At 35.9% G+C, this 17,485-nt stretch overlaps 1 protein-coding gene across 27 annotated transcripts in view; it reads right to left on the reverse strand.

The window, feature by feature from the left end:
• The window catches only part of adcy8 (adenylate cyclase 8 (brain)), a 158,940-nt gene that overhangs the window by 91,604 nt on the left and 49,851 nt on the right, over window positions 1–17,485 (reverse strand). For all 27 annotated transcript variants that reach the window (XM_073910864.1, XM_073910909.1, XM_073910931.1 and 24 more), the window contains 1 exon segment: window positions 4,274–4,423. In XM_073910864.1, coding sequence (XP_073766965.1) covers window positions 4,274–4,378 — 105 coding nt within the window. In that variant the 5' untranslated portion in view covers window positions 4,379–4,423.

A 17,485-nucleotide genomic window follows, 5' to 3' on the forward strand; every position in this document is an offset into this window, starting at 1 on the left:
TAAACAAGCTGCTGCTGTGCTTTGTGAATTTCTTTTGAGACTAAACTGATTCCATAGAAATGTGTCATTTCTGCATCATAAACGTAACTTTTCCAAACTTTTCCTGTGCACTTTTCACTTGGCTGGACAAACCCATGCCACTGATTGAGCCAGTAATTCTGTATATATCCATTCTTAAATAAGAATCACAGATTACACACTTTTAACTTAAATCCACCTCTCCATATTAGCTGAGGCAGAAAAAGTATTTTCAAATCTAAAAAAAAATGACACACCTCAGCATTAATTCTCCATTATCATGCTGTGGAGAAAGAGCTTGCACTGCAAATCTGAATTCAACAAGCCAGAGGTTTCACCGTTGGCCAGGCTGAAAGCAAGGGAAAATTTGGATAGATGGACATACAAAAGAAGAGGAAATGCAAGTATGCGCGTACACACACACACTCTGTGGTACCAGCATGGGCTCCACTTGACTGGCAAATAAAACCCACTTGAGCAAACAGCCGGAGAGCTCTTACAGAAAGAGATGGGGGAGGAGACGGAGAGAGAGAGATTCCCTAAGGAGTCTGGAAACCTTTCTACACTAGCCTTCTGTCCCCACGAGACCCTCTTCTCATCTTTAAATCAATTACTCTCACCCACTGCGGCCCATTGCTTGAGAAGCAGTGCCATATAGAAACTTTATATGTGTGTGTGTGTGTGTGTGTGTGTGTGTGTGTGTGTGTGTGTGTGTGTGTGTGTGTGTGTCTGTGTGTGTGTGTGTGTGTGAGAGTGGGTGTTTTCATGTATGTAAAGTACCAGTGTAAACAAAACAGATTATTTGTAATATAGTTTAGCCTACAAGAAAATACTATTTATCTTTTATCTATATCCTGAAGGTGTCGTAGAAAGTAAATATAGATATACCTAGGCATGGCTGAATAATAAGAGTTCAGCACATGGAAATACCGTGAGCCTCAAACACCATTGTATTCTCATTTTCATGTAAATCCTCTAAATGCAAAATGCCAGTGGAAAAAGGCCAATCTGAACAAAACACCACAACTCTGATGATCCACATGGGATCAATAATGTGCATGCCTCAGACTGCGTTTGATTAAACACAACTTTACCTCATGAGATAATTCCTCGCTTATTTTTTACCTCATGAGATCATTTCTCACTTATTTTTAGTTTATCTAAGCGTATTTTTACAATCTACTGTATATGGGACTCTTATTTTGAAAACATGCTTTAGCGAAGAGTAAGCAGTCCTGTGAAACAGGCATCCATACAAGACCACTGAGCTCTTGTCTTCACTTTTATTACTTTAGTGTGAATATTGTGAAATTTGCCTATTTGCTTATGTTTTTAACGAGATAACAGATATTATCCCATTTATAGTGAGGTAACAAACACTTGTGAACTGCTTAATATACAGTAAGTATGCTTAATAAATGCATGTTTATTGATCAGTGGTGGGCAAACTTTTTAGACCCGAGGGCCACATCAAGTTTTTTCAAGTGAAGGGCCACATGTCAAATCCCTCAAAAAATAAATTGTATTTATAGTGGCAGTATGCATGGAACATGTAATATCGGACAGAAACTTGTCACAATAACAGACTTTTTTAAAATAGTTATTATTGAGTCAAATTTACAAGTCAAATTAATTTGCACTGCTATTTATATTTACTTATCAATCATCATAAAACATTAAAATAATACCCTATAAAATATAATTATAATAATGTAATAATTTTTACAGTGGAGAATAAAAAAATATTGTCAGATCTCAAAAAATCTCATATTAACACATTAAAAATAATTTAAATGTTTGCATTAAAAATGCAGACTTGTAGTCTTTAAAATCAGCAATACTTTCTTGGCATATTAGACATACCCCTTTCTGTCCGATATTGGTGAAGAAGTATTTTGTGGTCATTCTTCCTTAAACACACGACTTGTATTGCATCATTAGTTTACTAATTCTGAAATCAAACCGTTACTCATAAGCAGCATTTTTAACACTCCCTCGCGGGCCGGATGAAAGTGTTTAGCGGGCCGCATATGGCCCACCTCTGTTATAGATGATGTCACTTAGCTTTAATGTATTATTAACATTCATTCATTCATTTTCTTTACTTATTTATCAGGGGTCACCACAGCAGAAATTAATTGCCAACTATTCCAGCATATTTACGTAGCGGATGCGCTTCCAGCTGCAACCCAGGACAAGGAAACATCCATAAACACTAGCATTCACACATACACTCCGGCCAATTTAATTTACCCAATTCACTTATAGTGCATGTCTTTGGACAGTGGGGGAAACTGGAGCACCCGTAGGAAACCTACGCCAACACGAAACATGCAAACTCCACACAGAAATGCCAACTGACCCAGCCGGGACTCGAACCTGTGATCTTCTTGCTGTGAGGCGACAGTGTTATGCTGCGGTTTTGCCTAGAGTTTGTGTGTGTAATATTCTGTTGTACGGCACTGTGAAAAAAGGTTAGGGATTAAACAAGATGATTAGACATTTAAAAAAGAAAGCGATTGGTCCAAATTTTAAATCTTCGATTGGTCTCACACTGTCACGTGATGCAATTTCGCAGGTCAGAGTTCATCAATCTTAAACTTTGCAACACAGCGAACTGCGATACTTGTCGCACAAGCTTGTGTTTCCAGTTTGACCCATTCGCGTGCAAATAAATGGAAGTCTATGGGGTCAAAAAGTCCAGTGCGGCTGCGGCTTTAACCACTGAGCCTAATGTTTACAAGATGAATAAATTTAAAGCAATTTACAAGCAAAATACTAGGAACTTCACTAAACAATTTTCTACACCACTTTAGTGTTTGATCGAAAAAATGTACTAAACCAGAAAGTAAGCCGAAGGAAAATGAATAAATGAATGAATGAACGAATGAATGAACGAATGAATGAATGAATGAATGAATGAATGAATGAATGAATGAAGGATTGAAATTTATTAAAAGCAACCTTTAATAAAGAAGTATACTTTCAGTAAGTTTCATTTATTGAAAAAAATATTGCCTGTTTTTCTGTTGAAAAATGCTTGAGCAGAACATTTGTGCAATAAATATATCTATTTTATCAGTTCAGTGGCTAATTCATAGTTCTGTCATACGAAAATGTGCGTTTTTTTATTTTTTTAAAGAAAGTGTGGCACCAAACTCCGCTCCTAAACCCCATTGTCATTGGGGGACGAGCAAATTGTACTAAAATGCACAAATGATATTGTAGAAACTCATACGAATTAGCCACTAAATCAAAAAGTTATCAGTTGGTGTAAGATGGCGTTGAAACTAAACTTCTCTGACCACATCTCTAGAACTGCTCGATCGTGCAGATTCACACTCTATAACATCAGAAAGATCCGACCCTTCTTATCTGAACATGCAGCTCAACTCCTTGTTCAAGCTCTTGTTCTCTCCAAACTGGATTACTGTAACTCTCTACTAGCTGGGCTTCCAGCTAACTCTATCAAGCCTCTTCAACTGCTTCAGAATGCAGCAGCACGAGTGGTCTTCAATGAACCTAAACGAGCACATGTCACTCCGCTGCTAGTCCGTTTGCACTGGCTGCCAGTTGCTGCTCGCATCAAATTCAAAGCTCTGATGTTTGCCTACAAAGCGACTTCTGGCTTTGCTCCTTCTTATCTGCTCTCGCTTCTGCAGATCTATGTGCCCTCCAGAAACTTGCGTTCTGTGAATGAACATCGCCTCGTGGTTCCATCCCAAAGAGGGAAGAAATCACTTTCGCGAACGCTCACGCTCAATCTGCCCAGTTGGTGAAATGAACTCCCTAACTGCATCAGAAAAGCAGAGTCACTCGCTACTTTCAAGAAACGACTAAAAACTCAACTGTTTAGTCTCCACTACACTTCCTAATCTGTAATTGCCTCTCTGAATATCACACTAACTGTACAAAAAAAAAAAAAAAAAAAATTACTAATACTACTAATACTTCCCTTCTTAGACTTTACAGACCTGAAACTTGCTTATAGCACTTATTCATTGTTGCTCTTGGTTGTGTAAATTGCTTCCTTGTCCTCATTTGTAAGTCGCTTTGGATAAAAGCGTCTGCTAAATGACTAAATGTAAATGTAAATGAAACTACAGTGAATGTTCCAGAAAAAATATCATTTTTGCATAATTTGTTAAAAAAATATCTTTGTTTATCCCTCATACAGTAAACACACTTCCTGGAAACCTCCAGCTACAAACAGGTTTATATGAGTCATGGTGAGTGTGTGGGGGAAAAGACTCACCTGCCGCTGGTTCTCCGTCTCCAGGCGGAGCCGAGCCTCGATGCACCTGCGTGTCTCCAGAAAGGCCTGGCGCTGCGCACGGTCTGACAGGTAGCTGATAAACATCCCTGCAGTGTTTATACATAAGAACAGCAGCACCTGAGCTAGCAGCTGAAGACAGAGAGAAAGAGAGAAGGAAAACACACTTTACTCACTTAAGCATTTAACACGCTAAACTGCAGGTGGAGCTGCACAGAGATACAAATTAGCTACATCCGTTTTTCAGCTGCTGTATGACAGAATGCAGAATTATATAGCTGAAAGGTAAACAGCAATAGCGAGGGATTTGGAACATTTTCCAGACATCCTGGAAATATGAAAACATAACAAATATTGTGCCTTTTTTATCCAGCACAATTACCGCCACACACCATACACACTGTAAAAAAACGATCAGTTACTTTACTTAAAAAAAATGAGTAAATTGTTGCCGTAAAAGCAACACGTTGACTTTACTTTAAAAAGTGAGTAAATCCGTTGTAACTTGGAATGGTTTCCCTTAATGGTTGACTTAACTTAATTTTTATAATTATGCATATAATTCATTTGCCTAATCATTTTAAGGCAATAGGTTAGCTCACAAGTAAAGTCAACTCATCCCTTTTAAAAAATGGGTTTACTTAATTTTTTAAGTAAACTAATGCCTTTTTACAATGTAGGACAAAACACAGACATAAGTCCATAACATCCTGCACACATGTACAGTTATTATACAATATTATCACAAATATTTTACTATACTTTTCAGTAAAATATTACTTAACTATTAGTGATGTCAAACAATTAATTGCAATTTATCGAGTTCCAAAATAAAAGTTTGTATTTACAAATATACAAGTGTACTGCGTATTTTTATGTATATATACACACACACATAGTGTACATAGAATACAAAAATATACTAAAGAACTATATATATTTACATATGCGGTCAAGCACGAAGATATTCATTACTTATATTGAACAAGCAAGTTTTGTTATTTGATCGCAAATGACACAGGTTTCTGCCAAAAGATAATAAGATGATAATAAGAGGCATTATTGTGAAGTTGTTTTTATAAGAGTTTATTTATATTTGAACAAAAACTTTAACTCAGAAATTGCCAGGGGTATGAATTACTTCGTGCTTGACTGTGTGAGTGCTGGGTGCTGCTGGTCGCCACGGGCCCTCTGACAAGCGAAGGGGGCTGTCCGGTGATGACCGGGAGGGGGTCGTGGGCCTAATCGTCCTAACTCCCCGTATTATTTATTTACTGTCATCACAGCAAAGATAAAATAAATCAGTTATTAGAAACGAGTTATTAAAACTATTATGTTTAGAAATGTGTTGAAATAAATCTTCTCTCCGTTAAACAAAGATTGGGGAAAAAATTAAACAGGGGGGCTAATAATTTTCAACTGTATACACACACACACACGCACACACGCACGCACGCACAAACACACACACACACACACACACACACACACACACACACACACACACACACACACACACACACACACACACACACACACACACACACACTTTGCTGTATAGAAGCTGTATAGAAGTGTCTTGAAAAATATCAAGTCAAATATTATTTACTGTCATCATGGAAAAGATAAAATAAATCAGTTATTAGAAATAGTTTTTAAAAACTATTATGCTTAGAAATGTGCTGAAACAATCTTCCCAGAACAGAACAGAAATTGGGGAAAAAATCAACAAATAAAAAAAAAAAAAAAAAAAAAAAATATATATATATATATATATATATATATATATATATATATATATATATATATATATATATATGTATGTGTATATATACATACATGAAAAAATATATACTTTTTTCTATATAAATATAAACATAAAAATATGTACAAATATATTGTAATAACTACTGTGCATAGGCAATTGGAGCTAATATAACCTAGCTAAACTGTTTAATTAATCTAAAACTGCTAGCAGGGTGGTAGCAATTACGACGCATAACTTTATGGTTATCAACACGTTAGCGAGAAGACCATTCATGTCCCATTCACTGCACGACCCTGAGTGTCTCTGTTGTCAGTGATCTGGCAAAATAAGCAGGTAGGAAGCAGCACTGTCAGTTAACCTTTTAATCTGAGCTCAAAACATCAACAGCTCTCAACAGGACCATACCACTGGGGTGCTTCCTTTACACACCACCCTCATTGATGGTGATAGCCAATATTTTATAAATAAATGAATTATTGGGCTTCAATTACAGAAGCCAACTCAAACATAAACACACATAATGTTCATAAGTAAACGATCTATGCATTTAACTAATATAACACATAAACTAACTGTAAACCCTTTCTCATGTTGCACCTGGCTATTGTGCTGTGGGCCAGGTCATTACAATATTTAAAAAATATGAACTTTTATTTTAGATGTGAATAATCATTTGACAGCACTATTTGCTATACATTTACCTGGCATTTCAGTCCCATGACCTCCCTTAGGCATATACAGGTGTACACTTAAAAAATACATTGACATTAGGATCATGTTTTTCTTGCTTTACCAAATGGAAGATATGCAGTGACATAAACAAGTGAAAAAATGTGATTTGGTTCCTAATATTTATTTTCTGGTGAATTTATGTTTAAAAATATTTTCCCAAGTTTGCAGATAGTAGTAGATTTTTTTTGCCGAAGTAAATTTCATTAACTCGAGAATAAAAAGAAAAAGAAAAATAAAAAACATTTTTTCTTGCATTTGACATTTTGAAAGTATAAATTCAGAGCATAAACATAGAAGACAAAAATATTGAAATGCTCATTTTCATATAAATGCAATACTATTCCCCAGGAGACAGAAGCTAAATGTCATCTTTTCTTCACACACACACACACACACACACACACACACACACACACACACACACACACACACACAGACACACACACACACACACACACACACACACACACACACACACACACAACAAGCAAACAAATGATTGTGCAATTAATAAATGTCAGTCATATACCGGAGGCACAATATTTTACACTTAATAAGCATGCTATTATTTTAATTGTACGCATTTAAAAGCAAAAACAGAGATAGAAAAAAAATCTTTTTTTCAGGTCTAATTATTTAATTACTGCTTTAAACTGTTTCTGATAAAATTCTTACACGCTGTGTCTACTGAAAATTTTGAAGCGTAGACCATTCAGCTTTTATTGTCCATTCATTTATTTATTAAATATTTACAGCTTAAGTACATTAGTAGATGGAGTCACTTCCAGTGGTTTGAGAATAGCATGAACTAGCCTTTAGACAACACCTGAGCTAGTCTCCTACCATACGTTTCCAATTGACTTTCCACAGCACAGAAGAAAATAAGTGAATAAAAATACAATACCTTATTAATCCATCCATTAAGGGGAGCCGCAAGTGCCATAAAAAATTAAAGGTTGATGCCAAATTGACTTGTGTACACAAAAAAATTTGTTTCTAAATTTACAAATTCTGTACCTATGGAGCCAGATCAGTCTCAAAAAGCATACATTTACAAAGTAAAATTCAGCACAATTTACACTTGCAAAATCCAATTTATCAATTTGTAAACACACAACTTGTGAATTCACAAGTAAAAATTAAAAATATTTTCACCAAATTAATTGAATTTGCATTTTTTTAAATCATATTTTGAATTAACTAATTGGATGTGTGTACTTTTGATTCGCGTTTTGATTTATGAATTGGATTTGTGTATTTTTTAATTGTATTTTTAACTTATGAATAGGGTTTGCATACTTTTGAATTGTTTTGAATTTTATAAATTGGATTAGTCTTTTTTTTTAATCGTATTCTGAATTTACGAATTATGTTTGAATATTTTTAATCATATTTTAAATTTACGAATTGGATATGTGTATCTTTGAATTGTGTTTGAATTTACAAATTGGATTTGTGTGCTTTTGAATCGTATTTAGAATTTACAAATTGGGTTTGCACATTTTTGAGTTGTGTTTTGTGTTAATGAATTGGATTTGCGTACTTTTGAATCGTTTTTTGAATTACGAATTCAGTTTGTGTATTTTTAAATCGTGTTTTGAATTTACGAGTTGGATTTGTGTATTTTTAAATCATGATATGAATTAACGAATTGTATTTGTGTATTTGTGAATCGTGTTTTAAATTTATGAATTGGGTTTGTGTATTTTTGAATCATGTTTTGAATTTACAAATTGGATTTGTGTATTTTTAAATCGTGTTTTGAATTAACAAACTGGATTTGTGTATTTGTGAATCGTGTTTTGAATTGAAGAATTGGGTTTGCGTATTTTTGAATCATGTTTTGAATTAATGAATTGGATTTTTGTATTTTTAAATCGTGTTTTGAATTAACGAATTGGATTTGTGTATTTGTGAATCGTGTTTTGAGTTTACGAATTAGATTTGTGAATTTGTAAATCATCTTTTGAATTTACGAATTGGATTTGCGTACTTTTGAATCATGTTCTGAATTCATGAATTGGATTTGTGTATTTGTGAATCATGTTTCGAATTTACAAATTGTATTTGCAAACTTTTCAATTGTGTTTTGAATTTATGATTCGGATTTATGTATTTTTGAATCATATTTTTTATTTACAAATTGGGTTTGCGTACATTTGAATTGTGTTTTGAATTTACGAATTGGATTTGTGTATTTATAAATTGTTATGAATTTGATCTGGCTCTATAGTACCTACCTTTAAAAAATACTATAAAACATACATTTTCATAAAAGACCCACCACAAATACTGTACATCTCTTTTCCACCAGTGATAAGATTTCAAATTTGTCCCGACTAATGAATTCTGCTTATCTTAGCTCGTCCACGACACAAAATATATTTAAAGTCCTCCAAAACCGCAGTCTACAGTGTGATTGACTGGCTGCTGTGCAATTTCCAGGGCTCAGAGTGAAACTATTGTATTTACAAGGTACAATTATACTGCCCAAACGTGCTATTGAAATGTACAACTTTCCACTTCTGAAGTTGTAATTATGAGTTTGTTGCAGTCAAGTGTCTGGTTGGAGAAATTGTAAAGAATTAGGAGTCATGGGGAAGCCATGTTTCACCCCTGCCTGCTTCTTTGGGATGTGTAATTTTAAAGGTAAAATGTATACCAGATAAGCAAGATTAAGCTGCTAGAATGTATGTCCGGTGTGTCCAGATAAGCAGCATGTTGACCATTGTGGATTAAAGTGTTTTGTACTGCATATAAAAATAAATTAAGCATCACATTTTTATTTATATGGAAATATGTATGGTGCTAATGACAAGGCAATGTTATGTGTTTAAAAAAAATATTAAATATAGTCTCCTTTCTGCCATATGCAAAGTATAGAGCTTATTGTAATGCATTTTAATTAAGATGAAGTTGTTTATTCAACAATAAAATGTCCTATAACTTACCTAACAGTTTAGATTTTCATACAGTTAACTAGATAAAGATATTTTTGTTGTATTGTAAAACAGTTAAATACTAGGAATAGTTTTATAATTGTGATCATTTTTAAAATCTGAAGTGACTAACTTAGAACGTGTTGCAGGCCCTAACCAACACCATACACATTCTTTTTCTGTCCATTAGAACAACAGTTCTATTGTAGTATTCTATCAAAATTTATTCATTCAGTTTCCGTCAGCTTAGTCCCTTTTTTAACATATGCCGGAATAGTAGGTGGTTCATTCTGCTGCGGTTTATTCAGCAGAATGAACCCCCAACTATTCCGGCATATGTTTTACGCAGCGGATGCCCTTCCAGTTGCAACCCAGTATTGGGAAACACCCATATACTCTCACATTCACACTCACTCATACACTATGGCAATTTTGCTTACCCAATTCTCTTATAGTGCATGTCTTTGGAATGTGGGAGAAACTAGAACACCCGGAGGAAATGCATGTGAACATGGTGGAGAACATGCAAACTTCACACAGAAATGCCAACTGGCCCAACTAGGACTTGAACCAGCCACTTTCTTGCTGTGAGGCAACAGTGCTAACCACTAAGCCACCATGCCACCCAACACCAAATCATCAGCATTTGACACACTCTTTCTGTTTGTATTAATAGTGTTTTCACTTATGTCATCGTTTAGTCAGTTACCAAACCATGACTGATACACTGAAGTAAACAACACTATTGGATTTGCACAGTAAAATACATTGTTCTGCCTATTTATGTTGTCTAAATCATTGAAAAAAAATATGTGAATCCTGCTAAATTATAGAAAACTAATTAGTAAGCAAGAAAAGGTCTAACATTTTAACAATAGCTCTATTTTGCTTGATTAAAATTGAAATAACAGTTTGTTGAAGCCAAAATCAAAATCAGAGACACTCTTTACTCTTAGAAATAAAGGTACAAAATCTGACACTGGGGCAGTACCTTTTCAAAAGGTACATTTTTGTTCATAACAGGTTCTTAAAGGTACATATTTATATTTAAAAGGTACAAATGTGTACCTCATAGTACCCTAAAAGTTCAAAGGTGAAGCTTAAAAGTACAAAAGTGTACTCGAAATGTACTAATGTTCACCTGTATGGTACACAAGTGTGCCTTTTAGGAAGGCACCACCCCAGTGACAGATTTTGTACCTTTATTTCTAAGTGTGTTTACGTCCATCCACAAAATCACTAGTTTAATCGATTATTGAAATAATTATTTGTTTCCACCAAATCGACACGCTGTTTTCTCTGCCCAAACAATCAATAGATTAATCGATTTTCAAAACAATCCTTAGTTTAAGGTGCACACTTATATTTAGACACGCTGCAAACAAACACATCTAGTTTGCTGCATTTGGAATATATACTGTCCCACACTCAAAGGAATCCAAAAATACACACGCTTTACCAAACATGTCGTGAAACCTCCAGAGAGTGTGATGTAACCACCTGCAATCATTAACGCTCTGAAACAATCACCGCACAAACATGTTCAAGCATGTCTCTGCACCTATTACTACGAAAGCCTCATAGGCATTTTCTGTGTGTGTGTATTTGTGTCTTGGTGAGACTAATCCCTCTGGGAATCTACATTTTATGACTGATTAACAAGCCCCCCCCATGCTTTACAGTTTCAATTACTTTGGGCTTTTTTTGTCCAGAGGGAAGTAAAGGGCTGCCATTTCAGACAGAGTCAAGCAAAGAGGCTCTAATTAATACAAACCCTCCAGAACACACACACACACACACACACACTGCAGAATTAATGCAGTAAACATTATCAACATTCAAGAATCAAGCTAGCATGCAAATGGACTAAAATAAGACTTCTAATGCTTGTAATCGCTGCTGCTTGTGATTGTAAATGATATTTACAAGCTTAAACCTCAACAGTCACTTCAGCGATGTTTGTGCCTTATAAAATATACAATAGAGCACACACATAAGGGTCAGTGATGTGAACAGTTTTAATAGGAAACCTCATTATTTCAGAGTTTCCCCCGTTCAAATCGCTGACCTTAAAAAAGATCATCTCATATCGCTCAAATCCCTCCCCACATACGAAAACATGAACAGCCTACAGACTAATGAAACAATTATGTTCCAGTGTGCGTTTTTACAGTATAGTCTTATCTGTAGTTAAAATCAATAGACTACATAGTGAAAACTACTGAAAAGTAAAATAAAATTTTTTTTAAAAAGTGTATGTATAACAAAAAGCAATTTTAGGCATGTTTAAAGGGCACCTATGATGAACAGCAACTTTTGTAAGCTGTTTGGACAGAACTGTGTGTAGGTATAGTGTGTCCTCTTTCAAATTGGAGTGATAAAAACCCAACAAGTCTCTTTTTTTTAATTTTCTGATGTTAAAATAGGATCCAAATCCCAGTGATTTTGAGGCCCACCGCAACGTGATGTAAATTCAATCAAATTTTATGGAAAGATGCCATGTTTATATAATAACATGTCTACACATGTCTACAGAACATTTTTTGCAAACAAACTGGGATTAAAATATCTGTTCCAATTCTCTGTGATTTTTCCAACACAGCCTCATTCTGAAAACGTAGTCCCGCGGATGTTTCTGGAGACCGCAAATTATGTAGCCGGACCGAGGAAGAGCGGTTCCAGAAATCAAGTATGACAAAAACAGAATCCAAAAAATAAAGCGAACGAGTGAACAACAGGGTGAGAATGTGGTAAAATCCGAAAACATGGTAAAAATCAGACGAGGGGTTAACTTTCTCTGGACGGCTTTTGTAAACCGTCGGCTGGGTTTAGGGAAGTAAACGGACGGGTGGGTCAACCAGTAAAATTGGTTGGGTTTAGGGAAGGAGGAGGGTGGGTTGGTCGATTTGCCGGTTACCCAGTCAATCATTTAGTAGGCCGACAGCGGCCTCTGGTGGGTTCACGCGAGAACAGCGCGAGCACGAACGACACTCGCGAGAGGCATTTGAGATGCGAAAAAGCACACACATCGGCCTCTCGCAGATTTTTGCGTTTTCAGAATAAGCCTGGGTTGGATTTTACTTAGTTTTATAAGTTTAAAGCACTTTTAAAACAAAGCATGTTTGTAATAAAGATAGTAAAATCGCTATGTAATTCCAAATCGCTATAATTATCACAGCTGCATGGTGTCAGTTAACGCACACATGTGTGTGTGTGTGCATACTGCAAACGGCATTTGAGTGAGACTCATCATTTCAGAAAGGCTTGAATAAACTCCACCACAAATACATCAAATAAACTTACTTTGTATTTTTGACTAATGAGCTGTATTTCAGCTCAATCAGTGTCTGTCTCTTATCACTGACTGCTGTTTATCTGACGTAAAGCAGGGAGGCAGACTCACACATGAAAACAGTGGGCAGGGAGAAGCAGGACATTTGCATTTAAAGCCAGAGGCTACAAAAACAGCTACCCTGTTCTCAGACATCAAAATGGGCAGATTCTGGAGGCTATAATAAATAATCTGATGGGTATTTTAAACTGAAAATTTACAGACACATTCTGATCTAACATCTTGTAAAAAGGGTAAAACAGGTGCCCTTTAATGCAACGGGTTACATGCAGATGCTTTGTTATTCTGAGTACAAATTATTTCTGCACCCATTTTTGTTTTCTTTGAATTCCGATGTTTTATGATAAACATCTCATATCAAAGCCAGCTTCCAGCTTTATCTCACAATTTTGACTTTTCTCTGGCGCAGTGGGTAGTACGATCAACTCACAGCAAGAAGGTCGCTGGTTCGAGCCTCGGCTGGGTCAGTTGGCATTTTTGTGTGGCGTTTGCATGTTCTCCCCATGTTCGCATGGGATTCCTCTGGGTACTCCAGTTTCCCCCACAGTCCATAGACATGTGGTCGGAGTATATGTCAGTGTGTGCAAGAGTGTATGTGTGTTTCCCAGTGATGGGTTGCAGCTGGAAGGGCATCTGCTGTGTAAAACATATGCTGGATAAAATGGTGGGTCATTTCGCTGTGGCGACCCCAGAACAATAAAGGGACTAAGCCGAAAAAAAAATGAATGAATGAAAAGTGATTAAGTAGCATTTATTTTAGATTATTTTTAATAAATGTCAAGCTTTCATTTTTAAATTTCGTTATTGCGACAGTTTTTCCTAATTGCAGCTTTATAGCTCACAAAGGAGACTCAGTTGGTACTTTTGTTCTCATAATTGCACCTTTATATTTCACAGTTGCAGCTCTAGATCTCATCTCATGAAGAATTGCATATAATTGTGTTTCAACTGGCTCTCATAATGAGTCCTTCTAGTCTAAAGTCTTAAATGTTAAACATTTTCTCTGAGTTTCCCAGAGGAAACTCATGCCAACACAAGCAGAACATGCAAACTCCACACAGAAATGACAATTGACCCAGCCGGGACTTGAACCAGCCACCTTCTTGCTGTGAGGCGACAGCGCTAACCACTGAGCCACTGCGCTACCCTTAGTCACTTTTTAATCAATTAAATGCTAAACAAATATTAAATATCAAATATGTCTTGTGGCCACTGTACATTTCATACAGTGTGTGTCAATCAAATAAAGCCAGCAGGAGAATTATCAGAGCAAATCTGACCTTACAGTTAAACCATCGACTATTTCAAACCAGACACCCGCACATGCAAACACAGTGCGCATTAACTACAGTCTTTAACACCATAATTATGCCAGCAAAGTACAGCGATATCCGTCGGTGTGCAGCAAAAATCGTTAAGAGTGATTGACTCCCATTGACTGCCACAAATAAAAAAATAAAAAATACACTGCAGACCAACAGAACTGTTAATATCAACATTGTACTCCAGCCAAAGACTCTTCACCAAGCCGAGGAGTCGAACCGAGATTTAATTAACACTCCATTTAATTACTCTAGTTGATTACAGTTGTAAAATGCGGCCTCTGAGATTTCCAATAGATGGGCTGCTGTCCATTGATAATTCAACCAGACAGCAGAGACATTAAAATGCTCATCTGAAAAACTCTGAAACTGAAATTTGACATTTAAGGGTTTTTTTTTTTTTTAAGTGGAGGACTGTAGTCTCCATGGAGCATTTTAAATGGGACATATTATATGCTTTTTTTCCCCATAAATCTCTAGTGTCCCCAGAAGGTTTCTGTGAAGTTCAGCTGAAAATACACCCCAGATGATTTATTATAGTTTGTCAAAGTTGCCCTTATATAGGTGTGAGCATAAATATGCTGTTTTTGTGTGTGTCCCCTTATATGCAAATGAGCTGCTGCTTTTACAGAAGAGGGCGGAGCCTTTACAAGCTATTCTGACCCACTGTTAATTATTAATAGTTTCTGTATTTTGTGATTCACAAGTGTTTTCTCTTCATATACAGTTGTGAATTGCATTGTGGGAGCTTAAACTCTACAGTTTATCAAAGTAAGTTTTACAGACATTTTAGTAATATAATAATACAATGTATAAGAAATAATATACACTCTCACAAATAAAGGTACACGAGCTGTCACTGGGGTGGTACCTTTTCAAAAGATACAAATTTGTACCTAAAAGGTTCATATTAATACCTCAAGGGTACATATTAGTATACCAAAGTGTTCAAAGTAAATTTTTAGGTACTAATATATACTTTTGAGGTACCAATATGGACCCTTCAGGTACAAATGTATAGTTTTTGAAAAGGTGCCACCCAGTGACAGCTCACGTACCTTTATTTCTGAGAGGGTAGAAAGGGAAAGTTTTCTTTGTGGTATAAAAACAAATGTTTTTGTTGTATTTTTGAGTATCCACAAAAAAAAAAAAAAAAAAAAGACTTGAACGATGTTTTCTTTCATCTTTTTGACCAAAATGACAGAATATTTAAATGTTTTGTAAGATATAATTGCATGTTTTTAGACATCAAGGGTTGAAGCATTTATGCAGTGAGTATTGCATACTTTTAATAATCCAGCATTTGAATCAAATTAATAAATGCACATCGTCACAAAGTTATTCTCACAATAACAGAAGGGTGTGCAAGCAGTAAACCACTGATTCATGAAGGTCTCAGAAGACATTTTTACTAGAACCCCTAGAAACTTAACTAAGAATTTTTGAAATCCTGCATGTAACATACATGTATTAATTATCACATACATATACAGTATTATTATAAGACTTGTTTCCATATGGACATGATAAGACTGTTGCACGCTCGACTCCCAAAAATCCTGTATAGTTAAATCAGAGGAAAACTGAGGATCTACTGAAGTGTTTGCAGAAAAGTATGCCATATGCATCAGACACTTATCCAAAAGTCTAAAGTTAAAGTAAAAACTATGACTATTAATACAGCTATACTATTTTTACCGAAAATATAATGATGTTTGTCACATGACTACACTAAACAGCATTTATGAATAATGCTGATGATAGTGTGAATAGTGTGGAGTTAATTTTACATCAGAACTTTGATCTTTGTGAAAACATGTAAGTTTAACCATATTAGCCATACAGAATGTTAACAAGCTCAGCAAACATTTTCAGAATATGAAGTGGCATACTTGTTATAGATATGAAGTAAAATTACAAATTCAGATGCAGTGAGCAAACAAAAATGGCAAACAGAAGCAGCGAGTAAACGAAAATGGCGGGACAAACACAGTGAGCGAACAGAAATGGTGGACCAATGCAGCTAGTAAATAAAAATGGTGGGACAGACAAAGCGAGCAAACAGAAATGGCGGGACAGACACAGTGAGCGAACAGAATGGGCAGATCAATGTAGTTAGTAAACAGAAATGGTGGGACAGATGCAGTGAGTACACAGAAATGGCGTGACAGATGCAGTGAGTTAACAAAAAATGGCAGAAGGAGTGAGTAAACAGAAACAGCAGACAGATGCAGTGAGTAAACAGAAATAGCTGACAGATGCAGTAAGTAAATAGAAATAGCTGATAAATGCAGTGAGTTAACAGAATAGTCGATTGATGCAGTGAGTTAACAGAATAGCCAACCGATGCAGTGAGTTAAAAGAACAGCCGATCAATGCAATGAGTTAACAGAATAGCCTATCGATGCAGTGAGTAAACAAAACAGTCGATCGATGCAGTGAGTTAACACAATAGCCAATTGATGCGCTGAGTAAACAGAAATAGCCGATCGATGCAGTGAGTTAAAAGAAAAGCTGATCGATGCAGCGAGAAAACAGAAATGCCAGATCAATGCAGTGAGTTAACAGAAAAAGCAGATTGATGCAGTGAGTTAACAGAAACGCCGGACAGATGCAGTGAGTAAACAGAAATAGCTGACAGATGCAGTGAGTAAACAGAAATGGCCGATCGATGCAGTGAGTTAACAGAATAGTCGATTGATGCAGTGAGTTAACAGAATAGCCAACCGATGCAGTGAGTTAAAAGAACAGCCGATCAATGCAATGAGTTAACAGAATAGCCGATTGATGCAGTGAGTAAACAGAAATAGCCAATTGAAGCAGTGAGTTAACAGAATAGCCGATTGATGCAGTGAGTAAACAGAAATAGCCAATTGAAGCAGTGAGTTAACACAATAGCCAATTGATGCGCTGAGTAAACAGAAATAGCCGATCGATGCAGTGAGTTAAAAGAAAAGCTGATCGATGCAGCGAGAAAACAGAAATGCCAGATCAATGCAGTGAGTTAACAGAAAAAGCTGATTGATGCAGTGAGTTAACAGAAACGCCGGACAGATGCAGTGAGTAAACAGAAATAGCTGA

Source organism: Danio rerio, chromosome 2, assembly GCF_049306965.1.
Source record: "Danio rerio strain Tuebingen ecotype United States chromosome 2, GRCz12tu, whole genome shotgun sequence".
Lineage (NCBI taxonomy): Eukaryota > Metazoa > Chordata > Actinopteri > Cypriniformes > Danionidae > Danio > Danio rerio.